Source organism: Pectinophora gossypiella, chromosome 17 (assembly GCF_024362695.1).
Source record: "Pectinophora gossypiella chromosome 17, ilPecGoss1.1, whole genome shotgun sequence".
NCBI classification, from domain to species: domain Eukaryota; kingdom Metazoa; phylum Arthropoda; class Insecta; order Lepidoptera; family Gelechiidae; genus Pectinophora; species Pectinophora gossypiella.
Genome location: NC_065420.1, coordinates 11,481,896 through 11,507,696, shown reverse-complemented (window position 1 = coordinate 11,507,696; position 25,801 = coordinate 11,481,896). Strand labels below are relative to the sequence as shown.

General features: G+C 38.4%; 2 protein-coding genes across 2 annotated transcripts in view; both read right to left on the bottom strand.

Moving 5' to 3' along the window:
* Positions 1-25,801, bottom strand: part of LOC126374188 (adipokinetic hormone/corazonin-related peptide receptor variant I) — a 108,196-nt gene that overhangs the window by 29,609 nt on the left and 52,786 nt on the right. The window lies entirely within an intron of this gene.
* LOC126374214 (serine protease SP24D-like) lies at positions 16,288-18,109 on the bottom strand. Its single transcript, XM_050020723.1, has one exon. The coding sequence runs from the start codon at positions 18,071-18,073 to the stop codon at positions 17,315-17,317; it is 759 nt and encodes a 252-aa protein (XP_049876680.1). The 5' UTR covers positions 18,074-18,109; the 3' UTR covers positions 16,288-17,314.

Sequence of the window (25,801 nt, the reverse complement as noted above, 5' to 3'; positions counted from 1 at the left end):
ACTCTATTCTCTGCTGCATCAGAGTGGGTAAATAAAAGAAAAAGCATAAATTCCTTGTTTCTTACATTTTAGGGCGGGCCGTGGTAGCCCAGTTAGTAAAACGCTTGCCTCTCACTTTGAAGTCGCAGGTTTGAATCCAGCACAGGCCTAAACCAATGATTGTCGAATTTGTTTTCGAATTCATGTTTGGATCATAGATGATTACGCGATCTACTGTGAAGGAAAACGTCGTGAAGAAACCCACATTCCCGAGAACTGTATTTTCGGAGGTATGTGACCTAACCTGTATTGGGCTGGTTTTCCCTTCGCGGACTTCTGTACAAAACCGGACCCTGTGAGAAACGGGATAATACTAGGGAGGTGATGATACTTTTTAGGTCGTGGTTTTTCGGAGTCGGGTTTTAGTGTTTGAACTTTTATTTTTGTATTAAGATCTGTTATTAATATATGCTTTTTGCAATAAATTATTTCTTTTGATATATTTATGTATAATGCAGTTCCCAGTCATGTAAGTATGTACAACAAATTCACAGTGTGTGTGTGTGTACAGTGTCTATTAAGCTACATTTTGTATAATGCTATCGATATGATTCCTTTGAATGTTTTCTTTTTTTTCTGTTTTAATGCGACGAATGGGTGCCGAGACAAACCTCTGTGGTTTAACGGCATCATTCAAACCATGTATTTGGATTAAGGATATAATAATAATAAAAAAAATAAAAAAAAATATTTTTATGACAGTCATTTAATTTGCGAACGTAGGTACAAAATATATAAACTTTTAGAGCTTTATCAATGTAGTTAATAACCTATTTCATTCATATCTCTTAGGTGTGTTAACCCAAAATTATAAAACGTGAAGTTTATGCTTCTCCATAAACATATCATAAAAGTTGGACATAAAATTCGAGTAATTATTCGGGATTGTAAACATTACTTTAAGGGCGTTTTCTCACTACTCCAATTCTTATCTAAGCGAGGGTTAGTGGTAGGGCTGGCAGAGGAAGACCTAGGACGTAAGTAAATTGACCAAATTGAAGATGTCCTTGGAAAAGGTTCAGTATGTGTATGAAACGATTGATGAATGTGTACTTACTGATGTAAGTAGTCGTTACATGAGCCATGTCAGGGGCCTTTGGCGCCTCAATAATAACCCTTATTGGCCAATATAAAATTTAGGGAGGGTTTTTAAATATCTGCCTAAAATTGACGTGTGTTCCAGATATGTTATGCCTATCGATTGCCCGTCCCTTTCCTTTTCGGTGGATAAGAAAATTACAGGTATAACTTAAAATAAAATTAGATGGTGTGTACTGGAATCACCACCAATAATTAAGTATAATATAATCCAATCAAAAACATAAATGTGAAATGAGAGCCAAGTTCAATATTATGATAAATGCCTTGGTTGTCGACTTCAACGACAAAAGAAGTGATATCTAAATGGGTGCCAAGTTCAATGGTCAGTCCTGAAATTTATTTATAAGAAGTAACAGTATAACATAATATCATATCTTCTTATAACATAAGATTAGTATAATTATAGTAGACTAAGGTTTGTCTTGGCTAGTTTTTATAAACCTACACTTAGATATATACTCATAAGTCTCAATATATGAGCCAAATTTGATACGTTTATGTGAAAAAGTTTTTGTTTTATGAGGGGGTCAAAAGTGGCTCCAAATGGTTCGTGTAATATTAAACACGGTGCGCCTCGCCAGTTCTGTTTCTTGAACTTGGCTTGACACGCTACCGCGTGTCTAGATTGTGGCAATCAGAGATACAGCCGTATAACGATTAACTAACCCGCTTCGTATTTTATATGAGTTTTACCAAGTTTTATTTCACCAAGATAATAGGTGGCACTCAACCAAAATTCGTCTCTTAAATCTGCTTCTGCAGGCTTAAGTGCTTCAGTTTAATGTCCAAAGACGATTTTGGTACTTATCCTTTTTACTTTTTTCCCGTGTTAACTTTACTTTCCATGCACGGACGGATGGAAATAATATCGCTTTGTTCTATTTATTTTAAATTAAATAAATACTTGTTTTTGAAGTGTTTTTTTTTCTCAAGTAAGCACGTATTTTATTTATAATATTTATTTTATAGCTATGGCACCGAAACATGGCCAATAACGACAGAGCACATTTCTAAAAAAAAAGTAACACGATGCCCTATGGAGCGCGTCGTATTTTTACGGAAAAGAACATTAGAAAACTTTCCTTGAAAATTGGGGATTTTGGGAAAAATACACGGTATTTATTTTTGAATAGATCAACTAGTGCCTAATGAATACATCACGTGTCTAGAGCCGATTTTGTAAATCTTACGTTCCGGTTTACGCAAGTGACGTGTCACTAGCTCGTGTACTAGTTGATAGCCGTCTCCGAGTTGACTACAGCTGCGTGTAACGTGACGTTGACAGTAAGAAGGCTCTGTTGGTTGGTTTTCTCGGCTTTTTGTTTATTTATATCGGGTAACAAAGACCATAGAAATATAGGGTGTAAGTCACATCGTAACGAATACTGAGGGGGCTGATTCAGCTCATTATTCTGAGTTAATATCAAGTGGAATTTTCGATCGCAAAAGTACAGAATTGAAAATAATTAAAAAAACTTCTTAAAATCATGAATTGTACCAGTACATACAGGTAGCCATATAAGTAAGTATGGGTGTTAGTGACACTGTAACGAATACTGAGGGGGATGATTCAAACCATGATTCTGAGTTGATATCAAGTGAAATTTCCAGTCGGAAAATTCATGAAATTTTTTGTTTTTTTTTTATTATTTTCCGTTCCATACTTTTGCGATGGAAAATTCCACTTGATATGAACCCTCAAAGTTTTCGTTACGATGTCACTAACACCCTGTATATACCTTAACCTAAAATATTTATTTAACAAATTATCAATCAAAGTCGGCACTTTTTGTGTTGTGTCGGTGGTGCACGGTGGCGGTCTACCACGATAACGGTGATACTCCACCCGCATGAAGGTGTCCAGCCTGCTCGTCGGCTAGTTCATTCTACCTGGTGCCACACCCCGGACACTTCCTACAAACAACCTCGTTTTGCACAGACACCACACATTGACGTTATCATACACGCGCGTATGTGTGTGTGTGACGTCTGACGCCATACGATTCAAGTCTAAACTATGTCCGAAAGGGGGTGAGGTAAACCTAGCTCAGAAGTAGGTGGGGAGCGGAGAGTTGGCGTTCTATACGCAGTATTATTCCTTATTCTATGCCGGTGCCTCCAAACGCGTAAGTACGAGGGAGATAGACATACTAGCGCGGTCCCCCTTGCGTAATATACGTTAGCACGTAGACTTTGTCTTCTGGTGTTAGACGTATTTACATGCAAGTCATTTTTTGTATTACAAAACACTGCTTCCTAAAACTCGGTAGATGTCTCATAGAAGACATCTATTAACACAATAAAATATAGGTACAGTTACATCATCATAGGCCTCGTCCGTCTACTGAAAACGATTGACCCGTGCCTGTGAGACATTTTCGTTCGTGACTGTACAATGAGTTGACAAAGTTACAAACAATAGCCAAGAAGGTACGATGGAAAAACAATTAAATATACCTACAACAAATATTTAGACGTTGTTGTGAAATCATTGTCACTTCGGACTAAGTACGGCATGCGTTGTTGGCAAATTGTTAATAAGGGCAACGACCTGCGAAGGAAGTTCTCTACGTTATTATATTTTTAGCGCAGTTACCTTTACCATTTGGAGCGCTTTCACATAGAGCGTTTTTGTCGCACGACTGAAGCGCTGCAAAGCGAATCCCTTCACATTATTACAGCAGCTGTAGCGCGGCTAAGTCGCGACGCCGCTGCCGTGCAGCATGGCAGACAGCCATCACCAGCTCGGTGCGCTGCAGTGGTGCAGTTCCTCTACTTAAATATGTATACAAGTCGCTCTGCTGCAGCGCAACTTTCACTCGTATTCTAAGATGTTAACTCCAATCTTCTTCGGCTTCGTCCTGACCTCAAGGGCTCCGGTCAGACAGAGTACTGCAGGCAAAAGGCAAGAGGGAAAGCACTGCCCTATTTTCCCCTAAAACGTAGCATGGAGAGGAATACACGGACAAGAGCGTGGCTCTTAAATTAGTGATGATGAGATTTTAAAAACATACATACATACATTGTTTTAAGTTTACGCGGTTATTAAGAACCCGTTATTATGTGTTTCAATACATACGAGTACATACGTAAACTAACGCCTATTTCCCACCGGGGTAAGCAGAGACTATAGAATTCCATTTGCTTCGATCCTGACACGCTTCCCTTGCTTCCTCTACATTCATCAATCGCTTCATACACGCAGACCGGTTCAGAGTAGATCGTACTAAACCTTTTCTAAAGACATCTTCAATTAAATTGAGTAACATTTTAAAAAGATCAAAGTTTTATCGGAAAATACGAGTCTTTGAAAGTATACGGTAAAATTGTTTAGCCTCTCCCATTTCACCCACCCGCAATGCCCGGATACCGTACTAGAGACCGGCTCATGTTTGACCGGGTAATGCGAAAAATATCCGGCAGAAAATATCAAGTTTCACTCTGGCAGTTTTAACCTATGTACCTATAAGTTACAATTATTTATATTAGTTTTTCAAAGCCAATGCTTTTATAAACAAGTAGCGAGTGAATAGCACTGGCTTCGCCCAGCTAAGTACAATTCGTGGCTGACTTTGGAAACTGACGTATGTGCAATTTTTTGCTCAAATAATTTGTGTCTTATTGACAATAGCAAAAGGTGCAAATCATATTCGTCAAAAAATTCTGATACGTCAGTTAGCGAGGTCAGCGACGAATTTACTGCACAGCGCGGACATTCTATACAAAAATGTCATATTAACCTGTTGTCTCCTAACACGTAAGTACGAGCGAGATAGTCTCCCTCACTCCTTAGCGGCTTACGACCATTTAGACTAGAAAACCTAGAGGGGGTGAGGTAAATCTTGCTCGGTGCCCGATACGATTTGGTGCGGGGCGAAGAGTTACCGCTCTATGCGGAGTTGTTATTCCTTATTCTATGACTAGAGTTCGCTTACCTAACCGGAAAAGTGTTTTAAAGCAATCGATTGTCATCTTACCTTTCAGCCAGAAAACAAGTCGATTATGTGTAGGGTCGGTTGAAGGAGCGAGAGGAAGGGGTAGACCTAGGAGAACATTTATGAAACAAAACTAAATGCCAACCCAGAGTGGGATGACGTCAAATGGGCTAACCTTGCTGCTGTCGGGCTTTTTGGCGGGAACGGGAACGGGACAGTTGCTTTCGTCATTCGCTTCGTGCCAACAAGCCGTTTCATAACTCGAAAGTTTATGCGGACTTTTGAGTTAATTCGTTTGGGGTTCGGAGTAGGAGTCGGCTCCGAGGGTGGGGGCTTAGGTTTCATAATTCATCGTCATCACGTTTCATCATTTCATTTATCATCAAGAAAAAAAATACCTAAGACATGGCTGTAAGGGCATAGGTCCCTTTGCCTTACCCTTCGGGGAAAACCAAAACAAAAAAAAATGCTAGCTATCACTTTTGAGCGTAAGTACCTCGTTTTCTTATACTATGGTGTGTCTGGGGTGTGCTGATATCTACGATATCGTCACGCGTCATGTCACTAATCGCAACGAAAAGCAATTAACGTCATGATAAATGCCCTTTCGACTCTTCACCTGAAAATTAGCATACCACATATGACACGTCCCACTCAGACGCATAATAATATCTTATGTAAATACCTAAGATTCCACAACCACTAATAGAAATTCAAATTGCTGAATCACACATAGGATTCAAACGGGTTGAATATTCGCAATCGAATAGTAAGCTAAATATTTGTGACCTTGGAAGAGATTTTCGTCGACAGATAAAATTAATTAAATTTTGAATGTAGGCAGTTGTGTTTGGATTGTTCTTTAAGGTTACAAATGTTGTTTAAGGCTAAAAACGCGTACGAAGTATTTCGTCTTCTTTAAGCTTAAGCTGTTGTCCCGGTTACTACTTACTGATGTAAGTAATTAGTCGTTACATGAGCCATGTCAGGAGCCTTTGGCGGCTCAATAGTAACCCTGACACCAGGGTTGATGGGATTGGCAATCCACCTCACAACCCACACGATAGAAGAAGAATATAAAGCTCGGTGGAGTATGGGCTCACCTCGGACACTTTATTTAAAAAAAAAACTATTTTGTTTCCCGCCTAACGCGTAAAAGCGAGCGAAACACAGTCTGTGCGCTCTTTCCTTTACTAAGGAGTAAGCCGGCGGCGCACAAAAGTAAGACCCAGAAGGGGTGAGGTCGATGCCCGCTACGATTTGGTGCGGGGCGAAGATTGACCGTGCTATACGTAGTCTTACTCTTTATTCTATCGCGTGGGTACATTTTATAAGAATATTGTAGCAGTTCGACACGTGTGGCGTTTCACCCCGATACCGACCCCGCCGGCGTGGTCGATGATTTCCCTCAATCAGCGCTTATCGCTATCGACCCACTAGGGTTAATTAATTCTTTCAAATATTTTTCCTCTCAGACGACGCCCTGAGCCGAGGTTCGCGCTCAACTGGGCATCCTCAGGCCTGTTGTCTTAAACGTTGTACGTTGTGCCTTCAGCGCTCCCCATTTGTCCGGCCAAGTAGTTAATGCCATCTGCGGCAAATCTACAATAAGACACGTCAAAAAAAAGACACGTGTGGTCAGATAAAAATAAATATTCAGGCGGATGAATATCTACCTGTTATACCTGTCTGCGTAACAACTGAACCTTTCCTTAAAAATAACAAAAAATACTGAGATTCCTTTCAGATGGTATTTAGAAAATCCGTCGTCCTCTTTAGTTACGAAAATTCGACTTTGTCTTTACAAGATATTTTTCTAACATATTTTTTTAAATATCTTATGCGGATGGCAGTAATAGACGGTAATACCATGAAACAAAGGGCTTAAAAAGAGCGGATTACCTATTACTGAAACGTATTCTTTGTTTGTTTATAAAGTAGCATTATGCAAATCTTCAAGACGGTCCATATAATTGTAACACTAGCAGGCAAGCTAAGTTCAGCAGCATAATATGCCGTCAGAAGGTTCTGACAACTCATAGATGTACCCACTGCTACACTTCCCTACTTCAGCTACTTTCACAGCATAACGTCTTACAGCGTTTTGCTGTAGGCCCGAGCTGCTGATGTAGAAACTATTTTCATTATATCCAATAAAGAGCAGTTCGCGCTATTTATATAATGTGCGTTGTCGAGACTTTTTGAGAGAGCCGTTTAAAGAACTTAATATACTTACTGACTGTTTCAAGTCAACAATTTATGAAAACATTATCTTTCCTTCCAAGAAACTGTGACAGTCATACTTACAATACAAAAAAAATGCTATCCAAAATTCTAGACTAAGTAAATTAAATTCCTTTTTTTTGGGTTAAGAATACGTTTTTACAATAAAATACTAATAGATTTGTCAGAAAATAAATTTAAAGCTCATGTGAAGCTTACTTTATGTAAAAAAGGTTGTTTTAAGATTACCTAAATGAAAAAAGCCTGGTATTAAATATGTTCCTCTAGTTATTAAATAACTTTAAATGTATACCTACATTGATTTAAAAGATGTGTTGCTGTTGCAGTTTCTTGTCATTTCTTCTCCTCAGCCGTAACACCTTGCGAAATGACGTAGATTCGTAAATGTTAAATTGACCTTCAACAAGTTTATCTATGATAATAATTACGTTGAATTAATGATTCTGATTTCTGATTATGTTTTAGTAAAGTAAATACACGGGTTTGGTTACTTAGTCGCGATGTTTGGATACAATCAAAGGACAAAAATAGCCTTTTATTATTATTTGTCTGTCGTTACCATATGCTTATGGAGTCCCGGACTTTTGGTATGCGCCTGGGCGCTGGGGCCGAAGCCAACACGTAGATGCCTTGAGACAATTTAATCTAAATGTGGTGTGACACCAACCATCGATTATCCCTGTGGGCACTATGACAATACACCTAACGACAACCCCCGGTTCGTCATTAAGGGCTTTTCCACATCTACGGACTTCACGGCGTCGTAACGTGGACATTCGCGCTCACATCGTCGTGAAACGTCACGATTTCGATACAAATTACAACAAGTCACGACGCAGGCATTCTGCCAAGTAGTTAATGCCAAAAGCACGTTAAAAAAACCCAACCCATGCATCATATTTTTAAGGTGACGTGTAAATTGACGTCTTACAGCCTTCCTTTGCCTGTGTTTAACTTCAAGTTTAACTTATACCGAACTCCCAACAATTTCAATATAACTACGCAACTACAAATTACCGGCCTCCGGAGAATAAACAATAAAATGTAAGCGAATACATTAAAAGTGTCAACACGTTGTCAACAACGTGAGTTAGCAGTAACACCAGTACCTACTGATGGAATAATACTGTAAACAGGTTGATAGTGACACCGTATTGAGGGATTGAGGGATGATTCAGACCATGATTTTAAGTTGATATCAAGTGAAATTTTCCGTCGCAAAACTACGGAACTGAAAATAACTTAAAAAACACTAACATTGTCATGAATTTTCCGACAAGAAATCCACTTGATATCAATCCAGAATCATGGTTTGAATCATCCCCGAAAGTTTTCGTTACTGAGTGTAAGTGATATCGTAACGCTTACTGAGGGGTATGATTCTGAGTCGATATCAAGTGGATTTTTCCATCGAAAAAGACTACAGAATAGAAAATAATAAAAAAAACACAAAAAGAAGAATTTTTCGACGGAAAATTCCCCCTGATATTAACTCAGAATCATGAGCTGAAGCATCGCCGGCAGTATTCGTTACGGTGTTATTAACACCCTGTATACCTTTCGTATAGCATTATGTAAAACATACATCGAAGTTGGAACAGATGTAAAAGGACGGCCCAATATAGCCTCGGGAGTTATGTCTACCACGTACAGAGGCGATGCTGGGCGAACGACCCAATAAAAAAATTGGTACTGAGTCACAACTTGGTAGATTTAGACTGTAAGATACGCTCTCCAAAGAGTGGCGCGGCTGTATGATGAATTGATGATATAACCTTTCACTGTACAATAGAATAAACAATAATATAGTAGCTCGTTTTTAGCGATAAGGCCGCCTTTTCCAACTTTTACTTTTTAGTCCTGTGCTGTGTTTGTGTATGCATATTTATTAATTCATTCGTTCATTCACAGAATGGACTCTATTCATCCCGCACCGATACGAGCTTGGAGCGAGCCTTAATTCTCCAGTCCATTCGGTTTATATTTGAAATGGAATTATTTATCTCAAGTGCAGTTTTCACTAACACAGTTCGCTGGACCGTTACAGACAGCGATACGCCTCACCACCAATCACGTTGGTTTAACAGAAAGCTCGGTGAAGTGAGGTGTGTCTGACTGCCCCAATTGGTACATAGTCGTGAACTTAGGTTTTCTGTCTGGAAATATCCATCAATTGGATGCAAACGAGAACATCAGCATTTAATACGAAAATTCTCTAGACTGCGAAAAATTACACACCAATAATGTATTAAAACGAACCTTCACATTTACATAATGTGATTAAAAACATCAATTGTCACAAAATATACTTTGTATCTATGAAGGGATGGACAAGAGTGCGACGTTTCTTTTTTTTACCTTTGATGGGTCTGCTCTTTGGCCCCAGACTTGCCCGAAGGCATTGACGAGGCCTGAGATGGAGCTCGCTCGTCCAGAAGGTGCCTGTACACTCTCGCCTTAAAAGCACCCGGGTTATATGGATTTGGAATACAGAAGACGGCATAGAATTCCACTCCCTAGCAGTACGCGTAATGAAGGACGATGCGAAGCGCTTTGTGTGAATAGTTGCGATATCCACCAAATAGGGGTGGAACCCGGCCGTACGTCTGGAAGTCCGAAGATAAAGGGGGATGGTGGAATGAGCTCGTGTAGATCGCGGGCACACTACCCGAAGTGCAGTCTGTAGAACACTGACATACTGGCGACTTTTCGCCGATGTGCTAAGAAGTTTCGTCGACAAACGGAGAGATATGGAGTTGTACTTGGCAAACTAAAAAAAAGTTATTTAAAGGTATTTAGACTTAGATAATCTCATAACAATACTAAGTCATGCGGATTCCAGCCCAGCGCGTTTGCCGCTCCCATATCGACAGTTTACGAACTGAAGTACCGTTTAGACTACTAACAGTAGTATGAGAAATAACTCTTTGTTTTCCATAACTGAATCAATAAATCCATTACAACCACGAATTACTTAATTCATTAGAGTATAAGCGAAGTGTTTCGGTTTCTAATTCAAAGGTAGGTAATTCATCCTCGGATTTGATTAACTTTGAAAGTGGAGCCGAGAACAAATATTAGGGTTGTATTAAGGTTCATTGTACGTTCAATTACTAGCTGTAAGACAATTTAAATTGGTCATTTTCGAGTCCAAGTTTGCTTTCAGATACGGATTACTATAGACAGTTTTTCTTTGATGATACCATCAATTATATAATTATTATCAAAGGACAACACACACATAGCAACGATAGAATGACATCGAAATAATGAAAAGAAAAAAATACACAATATGCAAACAAAATTACATTACTTAATTATAAATTCGGCAAATGGTCAAGTTACTAGAGCCGTAGTAAATTAAAAAAAACATCTCCCTAGCACTATCCCGTTTTTCACAGGGTACGCTTACGTAACCTGAAGATTTGACAAGTCCCGATTTTTACAAATGCAGTCGCTCGTTACCTGTCTGACCTTTCAACCCGCGAAGGGAAAACCAGCCCAATACAGATTATGTCACACACCTCCAAAAATTGCATTTCTAGGGAATAAAAATAAATTAAAACATTAATTATAAAAAAAAACGATTTGGCTTACATGACATGGCTCATGTAACGACTACTCACATTAGTAAGTAGTATCCGGGACCAACGGCTTAACGTGCCTTCCGAAGTAGGGATCTTGTTACTTTCAGACGACCTGGTGATCAGCCAGTAATGTCTTAACCAAACTAGGGATAACAAAGTAATTTTTGTAACGTGTCCCCACCGGGAATCGAACCCGGGACCTCCGGATCGTGAGTCCAACTCTCAACCACTGGACCACGCAGGTAGTCAATAATAATAATTAGTAAGCACCTGTTTATCCACCGCGACCTTACTACCTTGCCCTCTAGAGGATTATCGCCGTTTCGGTATCGGTCATCATCACATCACAACACGATAATGAAGTATCTACAACAACAACACTATAGAGATGGGACGCTTTTGTTATCTGTTGTTGTCACGTATTAAAAATATTTAGTATTTTACCTACAACAGTACCCACGAATTTGTTTGCGAGAAAATTTTGACGGAAATCCTAAATATCAAAACTATAAAAGTTTCGCCTAATCGTCGACCACGCCGGCCGGGTCGGTATCGGGGTTCTGAAGTGTTTTTGTCGCGAGCTGAATGGCCGCCTCTATGGCTGGAGTAAGCGGGATCCTCGGGATCGTATATTGCGTCCTTCGGGCGCCGATACATTTCAGTAACTACCGTCTCTAAGCGGGTGGAGTTTGGATTTGAAAGTTGCAACTGCCAGGGAATTTGGGTGAAGCAGAATCGGAACTTATAGATCGCAGTGCTACATACATACATACATAAACTCACGCCTGTTTCCCACCGGGGTAAGCAGAGACTATAGAATTCCATTTGCTTCGATCCTGACACACTTCTCTTGCTTCCTCCACATTCATCAATCGCTTCATACACGCACGCCGGTTCAGAGTAGATCGTATTAAACCTTTTCTAAGGACATCTCCAATTCGGTCATCGTAAGTCCTTCTCGGTCTTCCTCTGCCAGCCCTACCATCAACTTTCGCTTTATATACCACTTTTGCAATTCTATTATCCTTCATCCGCTCTACGTGTCCAAACCAACCTAACATTCCCTTCTCAATCTTAGTCACTATATCGTCTTTTACACCACATCTCTGTCTTATCACACTGTTTCTCACTCTATCACTCAACTTCACACCGCAGATACTACGCAAAGACCTCATTTCTACGGCATTGACCAACACAGTGATACAATAGAAAGAAAGAAAGAAACATTTATTACTTCCGTACACCACAGACACAGACAAACAGGTACATTACATTTAACACAGGACAGAAACCACACGGAAATCAATAAGTACACAGACAAAAAAAAATATCCAAAACAAAAAGAAAAACAAACCAAAATCATAAAAACAATAATAATAAAACTAAGTATACTAAATGCAACGCACTGGCGGTCCGATCATTTGCGGTGGAGTCCGGAATAAAAGGACCTCGCTCATCATAAGTCGCGGCGTGAGCCACGACGCTGGTATTCTGCGGGCCCTGCCGAGTGAGGCCACGGACATCGCGGTATATATGTACATAGAAAATACTACTTATACTTACTAAATACATGAATAAGTTATGTGTTCTTCGAATAGGGTTGTCACGGATATAAAACACCTGTATTTGTATTTGTTCTTACTTACTACAATAAGTTACATTTACAAAACAGATTTTTAAATACTCTTTTTTTAATATCCTTTTTTTATACTTACTTACTGGTACATAGAATTCGGAACAACGCAACCCTATGAGTATTGACGAATTCTTGCACGCGCGCAAGTTGAGGGTGACCATCGAAGGTCAAGCGTCACAGTGTCGCGATGTCGCAGTGTCTGAGTGTCAGGAGAGTCTCTGGCAGACATCGTTAGCGCTATCGCAAAATCTCGCCGCAAAACAAAGCGTAAAACGTAGAACAACACGCAAGTACGTACAGCGTTTAGGTAAACAACTGTTGTTTATGTACGGTGACGAGCTTTAATATGTATACACTTTGGTACCATGTCACATTAACTTTTTTGGCAAATTGAACTGTAAGTCTCACTAAATGTCAAATATGTTAGTGCGACAGAGTCCTAAAGTGGGTACATTATATTGCTCATGACTGTAAAGGAGTCGTAAAAGATAAAAATTAAAAAATATATGACTCAAAATGAAACGGTCTACATCCCTATTATTCGATTTAATAGAGTAGTTTCCAACTATTCAAATCAGTCACTTTTTACTAAACGTCAAGAAACGAAATTACTATGGCATTTGTATGAAAAAGCAACCTGTGACGTCACAGAAAAACGTGACAAAATGTCGCACTTATTATTATGTTTATATCTTTATTAAAGTTCATTAATAGGTTAAATAGAAAAAAGAAAACTTTTTTTGTCACCTTTACATCTGCCTTTATTTAGTAATCATAATTTCATAATTTATCTTTGACCAAACTACCCAATTCTCAATGATTATGATAAACGGGTTAAAATGGCCACATCGAAAGAATTCATCTAAGAAAGCAATATTGCTATTTGACATTTGTTTGCATTGCGCAGTTACTTTTATATGGATAAATGTCAAATTGCAATATTGCTTTTCAGATGAATTACTTTGATGTGGCCAACCCCTCTGTTCTAAGTGCCTTATTATGTAAGGAATGTTCGGTGGGGTAGTAACTTTCCGATTTTGCTATTTTAAACTTACTAAGGTCTAAATAAACATAATATTATAATAAGGTAGGTACCATTTACCATGATGTATTTTGTGGAGTGAAAACCATTGGAAAACCTATAATTTACTTAAACCGTGTAAATTCTTATTACAAATGATATTCCTAAAACTCCCAATTGAGTAAATTGAGCTTTATAGTGTTTGTTCGTCGGATTGAGGAAAATGTTTCTAGCCAGGATTAAGTTCTCCATTTACTCCATTAACGAGACACATCAATAGAATGAGGGACTTTCCAGGCTACGTTCGTCAAAATTAATATAGATGGCGCTGTACAGAAAATATATGCTGGGCGAAAATATGTCATGTGTTGGGAGGAAGGGGTAGACCTAAGAGAACATTTAGGCCAGGCGCGCAATATTTAAATTTCTCTCATTATTTAAAAGCTGCGCTTTTGTTGGTGTAATAATCGCCATTCATCTTTTCTTCGCCAAATCCTTCATCTCCTGATACGACACGACCTGCTTTTTTTCTTTTATTTGTTTTATAAGCAGGCGCGCACTACGAGTTTTTCGCCGCGCGGCAGAAAAGAGCAGCGGCATAATGTCGCACTGTAATACTGCGCCGCTGCGGCGGCTCTGCCGTCAAGTGCGCGCAATACAATTTAAAACTGTTTGGTACAGTATTACAGTGCGACATTACCCATGTGTTTTTTCACGGTTATTGGTATTATTTTTTTGTCGATGAGTTCTAATATGTGAATCCAAATAAGTCATGGCATTCTATCAAAATACGAACAAAATCACGTTAGCATGTTAGAGAAAAAAAAAACAAACTTATATTTTCGTAAAATTTATTTAATAATAAATAATAAAATAAAAATCGTTGATTTCGGACAAAGTCCATAGAATGTTAGTATACAAACGTCTTATAAACTAGTGTTAGTTAGACATTATTCGGGCGATCATAAAAACAAATTTATAAAGTGTGAAGCACCATCCACCTTTTTAGAAGGGGAGAGTTCCACCTATCACATAACGTCTTCAGGATACTGTTGGGGCTGGCTAACGTTCGCGTGAAAAGCGACGCACAACGTTTCCGCATGATTGCTGCAAAACCATCTGTGTGTGCCTCAGCGAACATACCAGAGGCGCTGCAATATCGCGGCAACCTCAACAACTTATTGAATCGATCGACAATTTTATCACGTTGCTTATGCTAGCCCTGCAGTGCATACTCCACCTCGCTGCTTCACTAGGAAGATGGATTGTTATTAGAAAGTGCTCACCATGCTGCTGCTCTTGGTCTGCGCTAACACTATTCGCCAATTTGTACACTGTCTTCGTAGTCTATGGTATTGTAAAACGTCTATACGTGTCTATAATGAGGATAAAAACTGCCTATTTCTCCACATCTTATAGCAATTTATCGCGAATTTCAGCTGGATAGCTTGTTCTCATTTGCCAAATATATTTTCCCGCGGAACACTATAGAACGAATACAATTTATTAAGGCGATTTCCTGACTCGAACAAGGGTTCGGAATTCAAATCTTTACGTTTTCTTTTTCATATGAATTCCTTTCTAACATCTGATGCGATTTCGCAAGGATGTTACTACCTGTATTTGGTAAATAAATATACTTAGAAGATTTGTTTTTATACAGAGTGTTAGTGATATCGTAAAGAATACTGAAAGGGATGGATTCAGACCATGATTCTGAGTTAATATGAAGTGGAAAATTTTTTTTTTTTCGTTTCTTTTTTCGAATTTTCTTGTCAAGCCGAGACAAGCGTTACACCACCACCCGGTCCGCCTCATATCCATGCGAAATTATTTCGATCTATACATATTATCGTCATTAAGCCGAAACCAAAACCGTTTTTTTTCCGATTTTTTAATTTCGAATTCGAACGATGGAATTTTAAGACTTCGTGTGAATATTATCAAGTGCCTAATTACTCAATTAGAGTTATTTTAAGTTATTAAACCAAGCAAGAACTTGATAAGTTACTTTTCTAATTAGATAATAGATATAAACTTGTCGTGTAAGAACATGAGCTTGATTCTAATGAGTAATGAAGTTTAATCCTTATGGTACCTAAAACAAGACTAGAAATAGCAGACATTTTTCTTAACATAACATAAGCATTAGTTACATGTTTATATATTTTAAAGTTTATATCAAATATATACATTATATTAGTTAGATATTCAATTTTATAATATCCATGATGGTCGTGATGGTCCGGTTACGAGCATTTATATGTATACACTTTGGTACCATGTCATATTAACTTTTTTGACAAATTGAACTGTAAGTCTCACTAAATGTTAAAATATGTTAGTGCGACAGAGTCCTAAAGTGGGTACATTATATTGCTCATGACTGTACTTACCTATAATTAGTTATCACAGACGCCATCTAATTTTATTTTAACTTATACCTGTCATTAAAACGAAATGAAATTTATTCTGTGCATTTTCTTATCCATTGAAAAAGAAAGGGACGGGTAATCGACACACATAAAATTTATGGAATACACGTAAATTTTAAGCAGAAATCTAAAACAACCGTCTAGAAACTTTACATCGGCCTATAAAATTTACCAAGTCTAATTTAGTTTTACTTTACTAACAATAAAATTAAGCAAATACTAACAATAAATGGATCTTGTTATCTTAAATAAACAATAATAAATAAATAAATAAAATAACCCGACAGAATGAAGTAGACAGCACGTCAAAAGGATTGCATACCAGCGAGATGCCTATTTTATTCGCACGGGTTATTCATTCATTTTTAAATTAACTTGTTGACATACATCCGTCCCTTTCCTTTTCGGCCGATAAGAAAATGACAGGAATAACTTAAAGTAAAATTAGGAGGTGTCTGCAGGAATCGGGGCCATTAAATTAATTAAGTTGTATGCTATTGTAACCATGTATAAATGTAGTAACTGTTGGTGAGTCAATTAAATAAATTAAAAAAAGCTTATAACTATATCCCAATTGGAGTATTCAGAGTACATCCATCACAAGATCCGTGAGGATTCGAATCCCGGCTAGGGCTTTAAACAACTCAATTCTCAATATTTTTGTCAAATCTGTAACGTGGCTAATTGAATGGCGGAGTTTAAGTGATTTCATTTGAAAGTATTGGTCTTGTAACCCACTCAGCATCCCAACGCATTTTATTTTTAACTGTGAATCAACCGTATCGTGAATTTACGATCGGTAATGTAATGTATATCCGGCATATATAACGTAGCTCGGGCAGAGGGTGTTGCTTTCAGATTTAAGTATAGTCTATTTGTTTGTGTGTATATCTGTATTTGTAATTTTCCATGTCTAACACAATAATATAAGACTAATATAAGACTTATTTCAATAAAAGTCAGAACACACACATAACACATTCAAAGCCGCATAATCACACAGTTTAAAATTTTCGCACGATACTCAAATGCAAGTTCCTTTATCGTAGATTTAACATTTTCAACTTACTAACTTAAGAGCCACGCTCTTGTCAATGTAGCGTTCTCCATACTTTGTCTATCCTAGACCAATTCTTTAACTTCTTTATAAGACACAACGTTCGCCTTCTCTTTAATTTGTTCCCTGTAAGCTATTGGTCTTCCCCTTCCTCTCTTTCGTTCTTCACTTCTTAACTTGTTCTATAGTGAATCCAAATTTAATTTAAAAAGTACTATTTATTTCCTCACAAACTGGTGCCTAAGAGTTGTATTATTGACTATCGTTTCGTAGCCACCGTGCGTAGTATCCAATCCAAGTGTGGGCTCACAGCTGTGTAGAAAAACTCATAAGTATTTGAGGGCATGGAACCGTGTGCGATGCCGACGATTTTGTCATCATACAGCAGAGGCCCTCCTGAATCCCCACTCTGAGACCCTCCCAGTCTATTCGAACACCTACTTCGCAGACATATCAAAGCGTTGTTATAGATAGATACAGTACTAAATCCAACCATCCTTTTCTCCCATCTCATACACGACACTGCTAAAGCTTCACCCACTTGAAGAGGCCTCACTGAATCTTTCTTTATCTTTATCCTCGTTTTCACAGGATAATGCTCTATTTCGTAATCTGAAGAAGTCAATCCAGCACCAACGTATTTTAAGGTACGACCAATCAGGGCAACGTAATCTATTGGCGATAATTTACCGTAGCTATTTAACTCCACGTGTTCAACTAACAACAACCCGACGTCATTTTTCAAACGCTCTTTGTGAAATCTTACGTGGGATATCGCTTGCAGTATTTTAGCGGAGTTATTTTTGTTCGGTGTAATTGTTAGATTTCCGAACATTATGATGCATGTGTTGATCGGTACTATGTCGAACACAGCAAAACAATGAGCCGCTATTAACACCCAGTTGTTGGCTATCAGACTGCCGGTACAGAATCTGGCAATATCGTCAGATTCCGGATAAAATCGGGCGAGAGCTACAACGTATGGATAACGATGTTCTGGGGCGTCTACGCCGGCCATAACTCTCCGAGTCTTATTGATACTCTTCTGTGAATCCACTCGAGTCAAAAACAGTCCCACCATCACAACCTTTATCATATTTCACGAAACTAAAAGCAAAATAAACCAAATGTATAAGAAAATACTTACATATAAAATATTTTGTTATCAAAGTGTTTCGTAACGTTCTACGAGCTGTTATTTGAAATTTATGTTTACGACATCAACAAACGAAAACACTAAAGTGATTGTCTAAAACTTGAAAGTATAATAAAAAATAAACCGTATTTTTATATAAGTTTTATCTTTATATTAGCTTTAAAACCCTTATACGCTTTGACGATTAAAAATTACATGGCCGGTTGCTACGTCACATATTTTGATATAAAATTAATTTGCAGTTTTTGCAATTTCTAATTGAAGACAATTTGATAAACAATTATATTGTTCCCGATTGTTTAATATACCGACATCGTTAACTTTAGCAAATACCGTTCAACCTTTTCATTATTTTCTAAATATATTTTCTATACGTAACTTCGGCTCGACTTTTTCACATCACTTGACCGCACAATACATAGGGAAAATACGGAAAAATATCACATAAAATCATGGAACAAATCAAAATATTTCCGGTTTGTTCTGATATAATAGATTTTAATCAGTTAATTGATACGAAATAAAGGATTGGAGGGCGCGCTTGAAAGAAAAAGCCCCTTTACCAGTTAAAAAATACTTTATCTAATTCACCCTAGTACTCTCGTTAACACAATAATCTCCGTTGAACTCCCTTGTTGTAATTATTTTTTCTTCATCGCGCCATTTTTCGCTAAATGACCACTGCTTTAATGGGCCTTCGCGGGGAAAAGCCCCGCGGGCCGGCGCCACCGTCACACGATTTGTTTTTTTTTTAATACGAGCAGATTTACGCAATCGCATACACATTAAGGAGCCACTGAAAATTATATTATGCAACTACGAAAAAGGTGGGTTCTTTTACGTAGTAGATTCAATTTTCTAGATTGATCCATTATGTATTGTGAAACTTCATAACAGGTCAATGAAAGGTTAGAAGCCCAACATTCAGTCATGAAAATATTCTTATTAAATATTTATCGATTGTTTTTTTAGACGGACTAAAGACTCACAATACAAATAAAACATACAATGGTGGTAATTCACAAGACACCATTTAATTTTATTTTAAATTATACCTGTCATTGTCTTATCCGCAGAATAGGAAAGAGAAGGATGATTGACGACGCTTTTGTTTCAAGATTATATACAATGTCACGAGATAATAATTATCACGAAACGTAAACAAAAGCATGAGTTTTTGCAGCCTTGATAAACCTAGACTACTTATCTAGGAAACACTGAGTCTATGTTCTGTAACTGAGTTAAGGCACAGTCGACTTAACATAATGACGAGCTAAACATAACCATAGAATAAAAAATGTACAGTCATGAGCAATATCATGTACGCACTTTAGAACCCTGTCGCACTATCATATTTGACATTTAATGAGACTTACTGTTTAATTTGTCAAAAAAGTTAATGTGACATGGTTTCAAAGTGTCATATTAGTACTCGTGACCGTACACTGTCAGTTTTTGCGGGACGGGGGACGGAAGACGGGGATTGGTACTGTTACGGAAGACGACAATTGGTAACAACAAGGTGACGCTAAAACAAGTCACTCGCTCATACGCAACCCGTTTGACGTGTGCTGTCAACTTAATTCTGTTGGGTTATTGGCCAATGTAAAATACGTCAGACATGGCTGTATGGGCATAGTTCCCTTTGCCTTACCCTTCGGGGAAAACCAAAACAAAAAAAAAAAATTATTGGCCAATGTAAATTTTTGGAAGTGTTTTTTTTTTTTAATTTCTGCCTAAAATTGACGCGTGTTCCATAAATTTTATGCCTGTCGGTTACCCGTTACTTTCGGCGGATAATTAAATAACAGGTATAATTTAAAATAAACTTAGATGATGTTTACTGAAATCAGTACCATTATCCTGGTAATAGCCTTGGCTATTTTTTAAATGTAAATTATTAAAGAAAACCACATGGTGCCGTTACGACAGTTTTTTTTTTTTTTTTGACATGACTTATAGTAGATTTGCCGCAGGTGGCATTAACTACTTGGCCGGACAAATGGGGAGCGCTGAAGGCTCTCACCCGGTACAACGTTTAAGACAACAGGCCTGAGGGTGCCCAGTTGGGCGCGAACCTCGGCTCAGGGCGTCGTCTGAGAGGAAAAATATTTGAAAGAATTAATCGACCCTAGTGGGTCGATAGCGATAAGCGCTGAATGAGGGAAATCGTCGACCACGCCGGCGGGGTCGGTATCGGGGTCGTTACGACAGTAAAAAAACGCAAAATATATGTAAAAAGAGTTTTATTACCTAACCTTTAGGCCAATAAGGTCAGAGTACAAGAAAGAACATACTTATCGAAAAAAAAGCAGACAGTGTCCTTACCACTAAAGAGTTTTTAGGAAAGGAACATTCCCACTTTGAGACCGGCACGTCACTAGTCCGAAGTCACGGGCGGAAAACAAAGAAGTATATATACGTACATACATAAACAGCGTAAATACGTCCCACTGCTGGGCACAGGCCTCCCCTTAATCAACCGGAGGGTGTATGGAGCATACTTCAACACACTGCTCCACTGCGGGTTAGTGGAGGTGTTTTTACGGCTAATAGCCGGGACCAACAGCTTAACGTGCCCTCCTAAGCACGGAATCATCTTACTTTTTCGGACAATCAGGTGATTCAAGCCTGAAAAGTCCTTACCAAATAAAGGACAGACTCACAAAGTGATTTCGACAATGTCCCCTTTGGGAATCGAACCCGGACCTCCAGATCGTGAGCCTAACGCTCTAACCACTAGACCACGGAGGCTGTCTAAGTATACATATTATAAGTATATCAAAAGTTTAGTGACCCATAACAGTGACAAACTCGTTATCTAGTGGAAGGTTTGCTGACGTCATTGTGACGAGATGTGGGCGGAGTTGTGACGTCATGTGTCAACATACGTCATACCAATGTCAGGCCGCGAAATGACCCGATGTCTAGGAATAATACGGTCTAAATCTAAGGACTAAATTCACGCGAGCGTGTACAGCCATGAGTAATAACATGTACCCACTTTAGAACCCTATCGCACTATCATATTTGACATTTAATGAGACTTACGGTTTAATTTGTCAAAAAAGTTAATGTGACATGATATCAAAGTACATACATATTAATTAGTACTAGTAGGTAGGTCATCGCCGTGTTGTTTAGGCGATAATAGCATTCTTTGCCCTTGGTCCTACTGTATAGTACCATGGGGAATTTTTTTGCCCGTGGTTCTATCAGTAGGACTGTAATATAAATATTATTATTTTGTATGGGCAATGGTCCTACTAATCGAATAGTACAGTCAACGTCAATGTTATGAAATGCTTTCGTTTTGGCGTTTCGTAAAAAGTATCTCATTTGACTAGGTTGTCAAGTAGACAACAGACGCCTTATCGAAAATCTTAATTCTTTAATTCTTTCAAATATTTTTCCTCTCAGACGACGCCCTGAGCCGAGGATCGCGCCCAACTGGACACCCTCAGGCCTGTTGTAAACGTTGTACCGGGTGAGAGCCTTCAGCGCACTACAATAAGTCACGTCAATAATGTATTTTGTAATATTCACATGTAAATTGTATGTTGTAATAAACAAGAATAATATCTCTCCCCGATTATTGTTTGTTTATCATACTGCTCACACTAACAAACACGAAGTTTACAACCTTGAGTACCTACAAATTACCCGGGTCTTTTATCCAGGCTTTGTAACCCACGTTCGTTGAAAATGAAAGACCGGTAACATACCTGTAAGAAAGAGAAAAAATAATATTTAATCATAAATCAATCGATTGATGTACGCGGAGGAAGCAAGAGAAGTGTGTCAGGATCTAAGTAAATGGAATTCCATAGTTTCTGCTTACCCCAGTGGGAAATAGGCGTGAGTTTACGTAAATAGTACACATGTCATATTAACTTTTTTGACAAATTAAACCGTAAGTTTCATTAAATACACAGGCCTACTCATTAATTACAGGCTTACTAGAAGAAATTTCAGTTAGAAATAAGTTGTGCCTTTTGTCTCTTCTAATGTTGTCATATTGTGTTTCTGTGTTATCCTGTGTACAATAAATTATTAAATAAATAAATAAATGTCAAACATGATAGTACGACAGGGTTCTAAAGTGGGTATAGGTACATTGCCCATAACTGTACATACTTCCTGTGCAACCTCTTAATATCTTCTACGTAAGTGAATCGCTTCGTATTTCACGGATAAGTATTTCGTTAAAAGTTTTTCAAGTGTATTATTTTGAATTAAAAAGCCCGACTGCTTTAAAAGTGAACGAAAAAATAGGAAAAGAATATATACTTAACGCAGGAAAATAATGGAGTGCGTAATTGAAATGCTCTTTATTTTTGATATGCCAGGTTATTTGGTGTTCGGGTTTGCGTAAAGGTGGAAAGAAAGGTTGCGAGAAATGTGCTCCGCACGCACTGCGCCTCGCATTGTTTGCACTTTCATATTCGTGGCGGCGCATGTGTTACGCATGTGAAGCTCACATGCGGGGTAATTACAACACAAGGTGAAATATTGAGACATAATTTAACGGACGGGTTGCAAGGCGTCCTTGCCATTGTTGTCCTTTGTTCCCAAAAGTCAGTCCCTGTAGGGATTTTTTTTGACGTGACTTAGGTTGGTATTAATAAACTAATCTCAGCTGAGACTGCCCTCAAGATCATGCTCAAGTCTCTGTTTTTTTTATAAGAACTGTCACATTGACATGATCTTGAGGGCAGTCTCGAAGCTGAGATTAGTTTATTAATACCACCCTTATTGTAGATTTGCCGCAGATGGCATTAACTACTTAGCCGGAAAGTCCCTGTAGGGAACGACCCATAGTTAATAACTAAATACACTTACTAATACAACTACCACCGTAGTCCAGTAGTTGAGCGTTGGGCTCATAATCCGGAGGTCCTGGGTTCGATTCCCGGTGGGGACATCACAAAAAATACGTTGTGGTTTGGTAAGGACTTTTCGTTAGTTTTAGATGTGTCTTTATTTAGTAATCAGAATTTCATAATTTATTGTGAACCGAGTACACGATCAAATTGACCGCTTCTATGGCAAAGTAATCGGGTCGTCATTGTATATTGTCATTGTAATTTTCCTGTACCCAAAGGTTGCCTGGAAGAAATTGCTGCATGAGCAATAAGGCCACCTGATGTGCTTTTCTGTATATGTTGTCCTGTATCTCTGTATTTTGTGTCCATTGTGCTCAATAAAGTATTTTATCTATCTATCTATTACGTCCTTCGTAAAATAAGTTATACCCTGTATCAAATTTTATTGTAAGTAAATCAAATATAGTAAGATCGTCTAACTGGTAGTATTAGTTAGGCCTATTATCTTTTGCCAGCTGGAGATTACACAGAAACGTAGATATTTTATTACTAAGAGATTCTATGAAATTGCGTATGTTTGATTTAGCAAATTCAGAGAAAGAGCTATCAATGTATTGACAAACTTTGCTGAAACATCTTTCCATCTGTAATCCGATGCGAATTCGTGAAAAGCTTTTGGCGTATTCGATTCCATTTATATACAGACTAGACACAACACGCGCCCGTAATACTTATCGGGCTGAGCAGGACCACACGTCACCAGGAAACAACTGGCATCAACACTTGGTACCTCCGTGGTCCAATTATTGAGAGTTGAGCTCACGATCCGGAGGTCCTGGGTTCGATTCCCGGTGGGAACATATCACAAAAAATACTTTGTGGTCCCTAGTTTGGTTGATTACAGGCTGATCACCTGATTGTCCGAAAGTAAGAAGATCCCTGCTTCGGAAGGCACGTTAAGCCGTTGGTCCCGGTTACAACTTACTGATGTAAGTATGTAGTCGTTACATGAACCATGTTAGGGACCTTTGGCGGCTCAATAGTAAACCTGACATCAGGGTTGATGAGGTTGGTACTCCACCTCACAACCCACATGATAGAAGAAGATTTTCATCTTATTACTTATTACCTACTACGCACGTACATCTTGGAGGTGAGAATTAAACATTTAACTGATATTTGAGCTAATTCTTTCCACGTCAACGCGTCAAGACAAAAAGCTCAGACCATTCCAAATTTAAAAGATTTTCCTTTTTTAATATATTATTTGTTAACACAATATTTTCAAGGACGAATGAACTTTGAGAAGCGGAAAAATTTTTCCTTTGACTACACAAACAATTCTACTTAAAGAAGAGTTTTCTAGTACTGAAATGTAGGAGTAACCAAGTTATAGTAAGTAAGTACTCACCAACTTTTATCTTCTTGTGGCGTAGATACCAGGGCATTATATTAAGAGGTTCTTTTTCATAACATCTCGCTGTGTGGGTGTACTGAGCGAGGTATACAGGCTGTTAGTGACATCGTAACGAAAACTTTGAGGGATGATTCAGACCATGATTCTGAGTTAATAACAAATGAAATTTTCCAACGCAAAATTATTGTTTTTTTTTTCACTTATTCTCAATTCTATACTTTTGCGATAGAAAAATTCACTTGATATTAACTCAGAATGATGAACTGAATCGTCCCTCTCAGTATTTGTTACGATGTCACTTACAACCCATAAAAGTGCATACAGGTAGCCATACAAGTAGGTAGGTGATATCTAGTAAATTTTCCGACGGAAAATTCCACTTGATATTAACTCAGAATCATGGTCTGAATCATCCCTCTCAGTATTCGTTATGATGTCACTAACACCCTGTATACCCACTCCTGGCCAAGTTCCAAGTAATGGACAAGCCTACTGGGATCAACCGGGCACAAACCCTGTACACCACGTGATTTCAATTATCTATATACCTAGAGGTCATCCAGAGGTGTATATAGTACCCTGACTCCTCGCCAGGCATGTATAATGTGTATGTGTGTCGTGCGCCTTATGGGCCAGCTACACGCAGCGGAGATACAGCGAGCTGCGTGTGCAATATAATAACGCATTCAGGAACCTGTTGCGGCTACCGTGGTGTTGCAGTGCGTCCGGGATGTTCGCGGAGGCGTACACGGATGACTTCTACGCTATTATGAGAAAACTGTGCGCCTCCCTTCTTTTTCGGCTTCGCGCTAGCACCAGTAGCCTTCTGAATGTGTTTGCAGGCCGGTGTGACTCACCGATGCTGCGTCATTGGGTGTAATTACACATGCGGAGGTGAGGTTATTTTATTGTATTTTATTTTATAATTTAAATTCAATTTTAATTTTGTTTTGATTTGATTTGTTTTTTGCCACTAACATAGTATGTATATAAGTTTTTATACTGTTACTAACAATTATGGACACAATGTGGTCTGAAATAAAGTTATTGATTGTTTGATTGATAAGTTCCAAGTAATAGGGGGCGAGGTAAATTTAATAGCCTACGTTCGTCCCAGAGCAGCCCTCCCCTTAACCGGAGGGGATTTGGCGCAGAATTCACTACACTGCTTCACTGTGCGGGTTGGTGGATATATAATACAATAATAACATTTGAAAAGGTTTGTAATCCCTGCTATAAGGTCACCTCTAAATGTCGCGAGTTCAAAGGGACGCGACTCAGACAGTTACAATAACAGATTTGCCTTGTAATGGAAACTTATAACATTAAGGTTTACTAGAGCAGCCT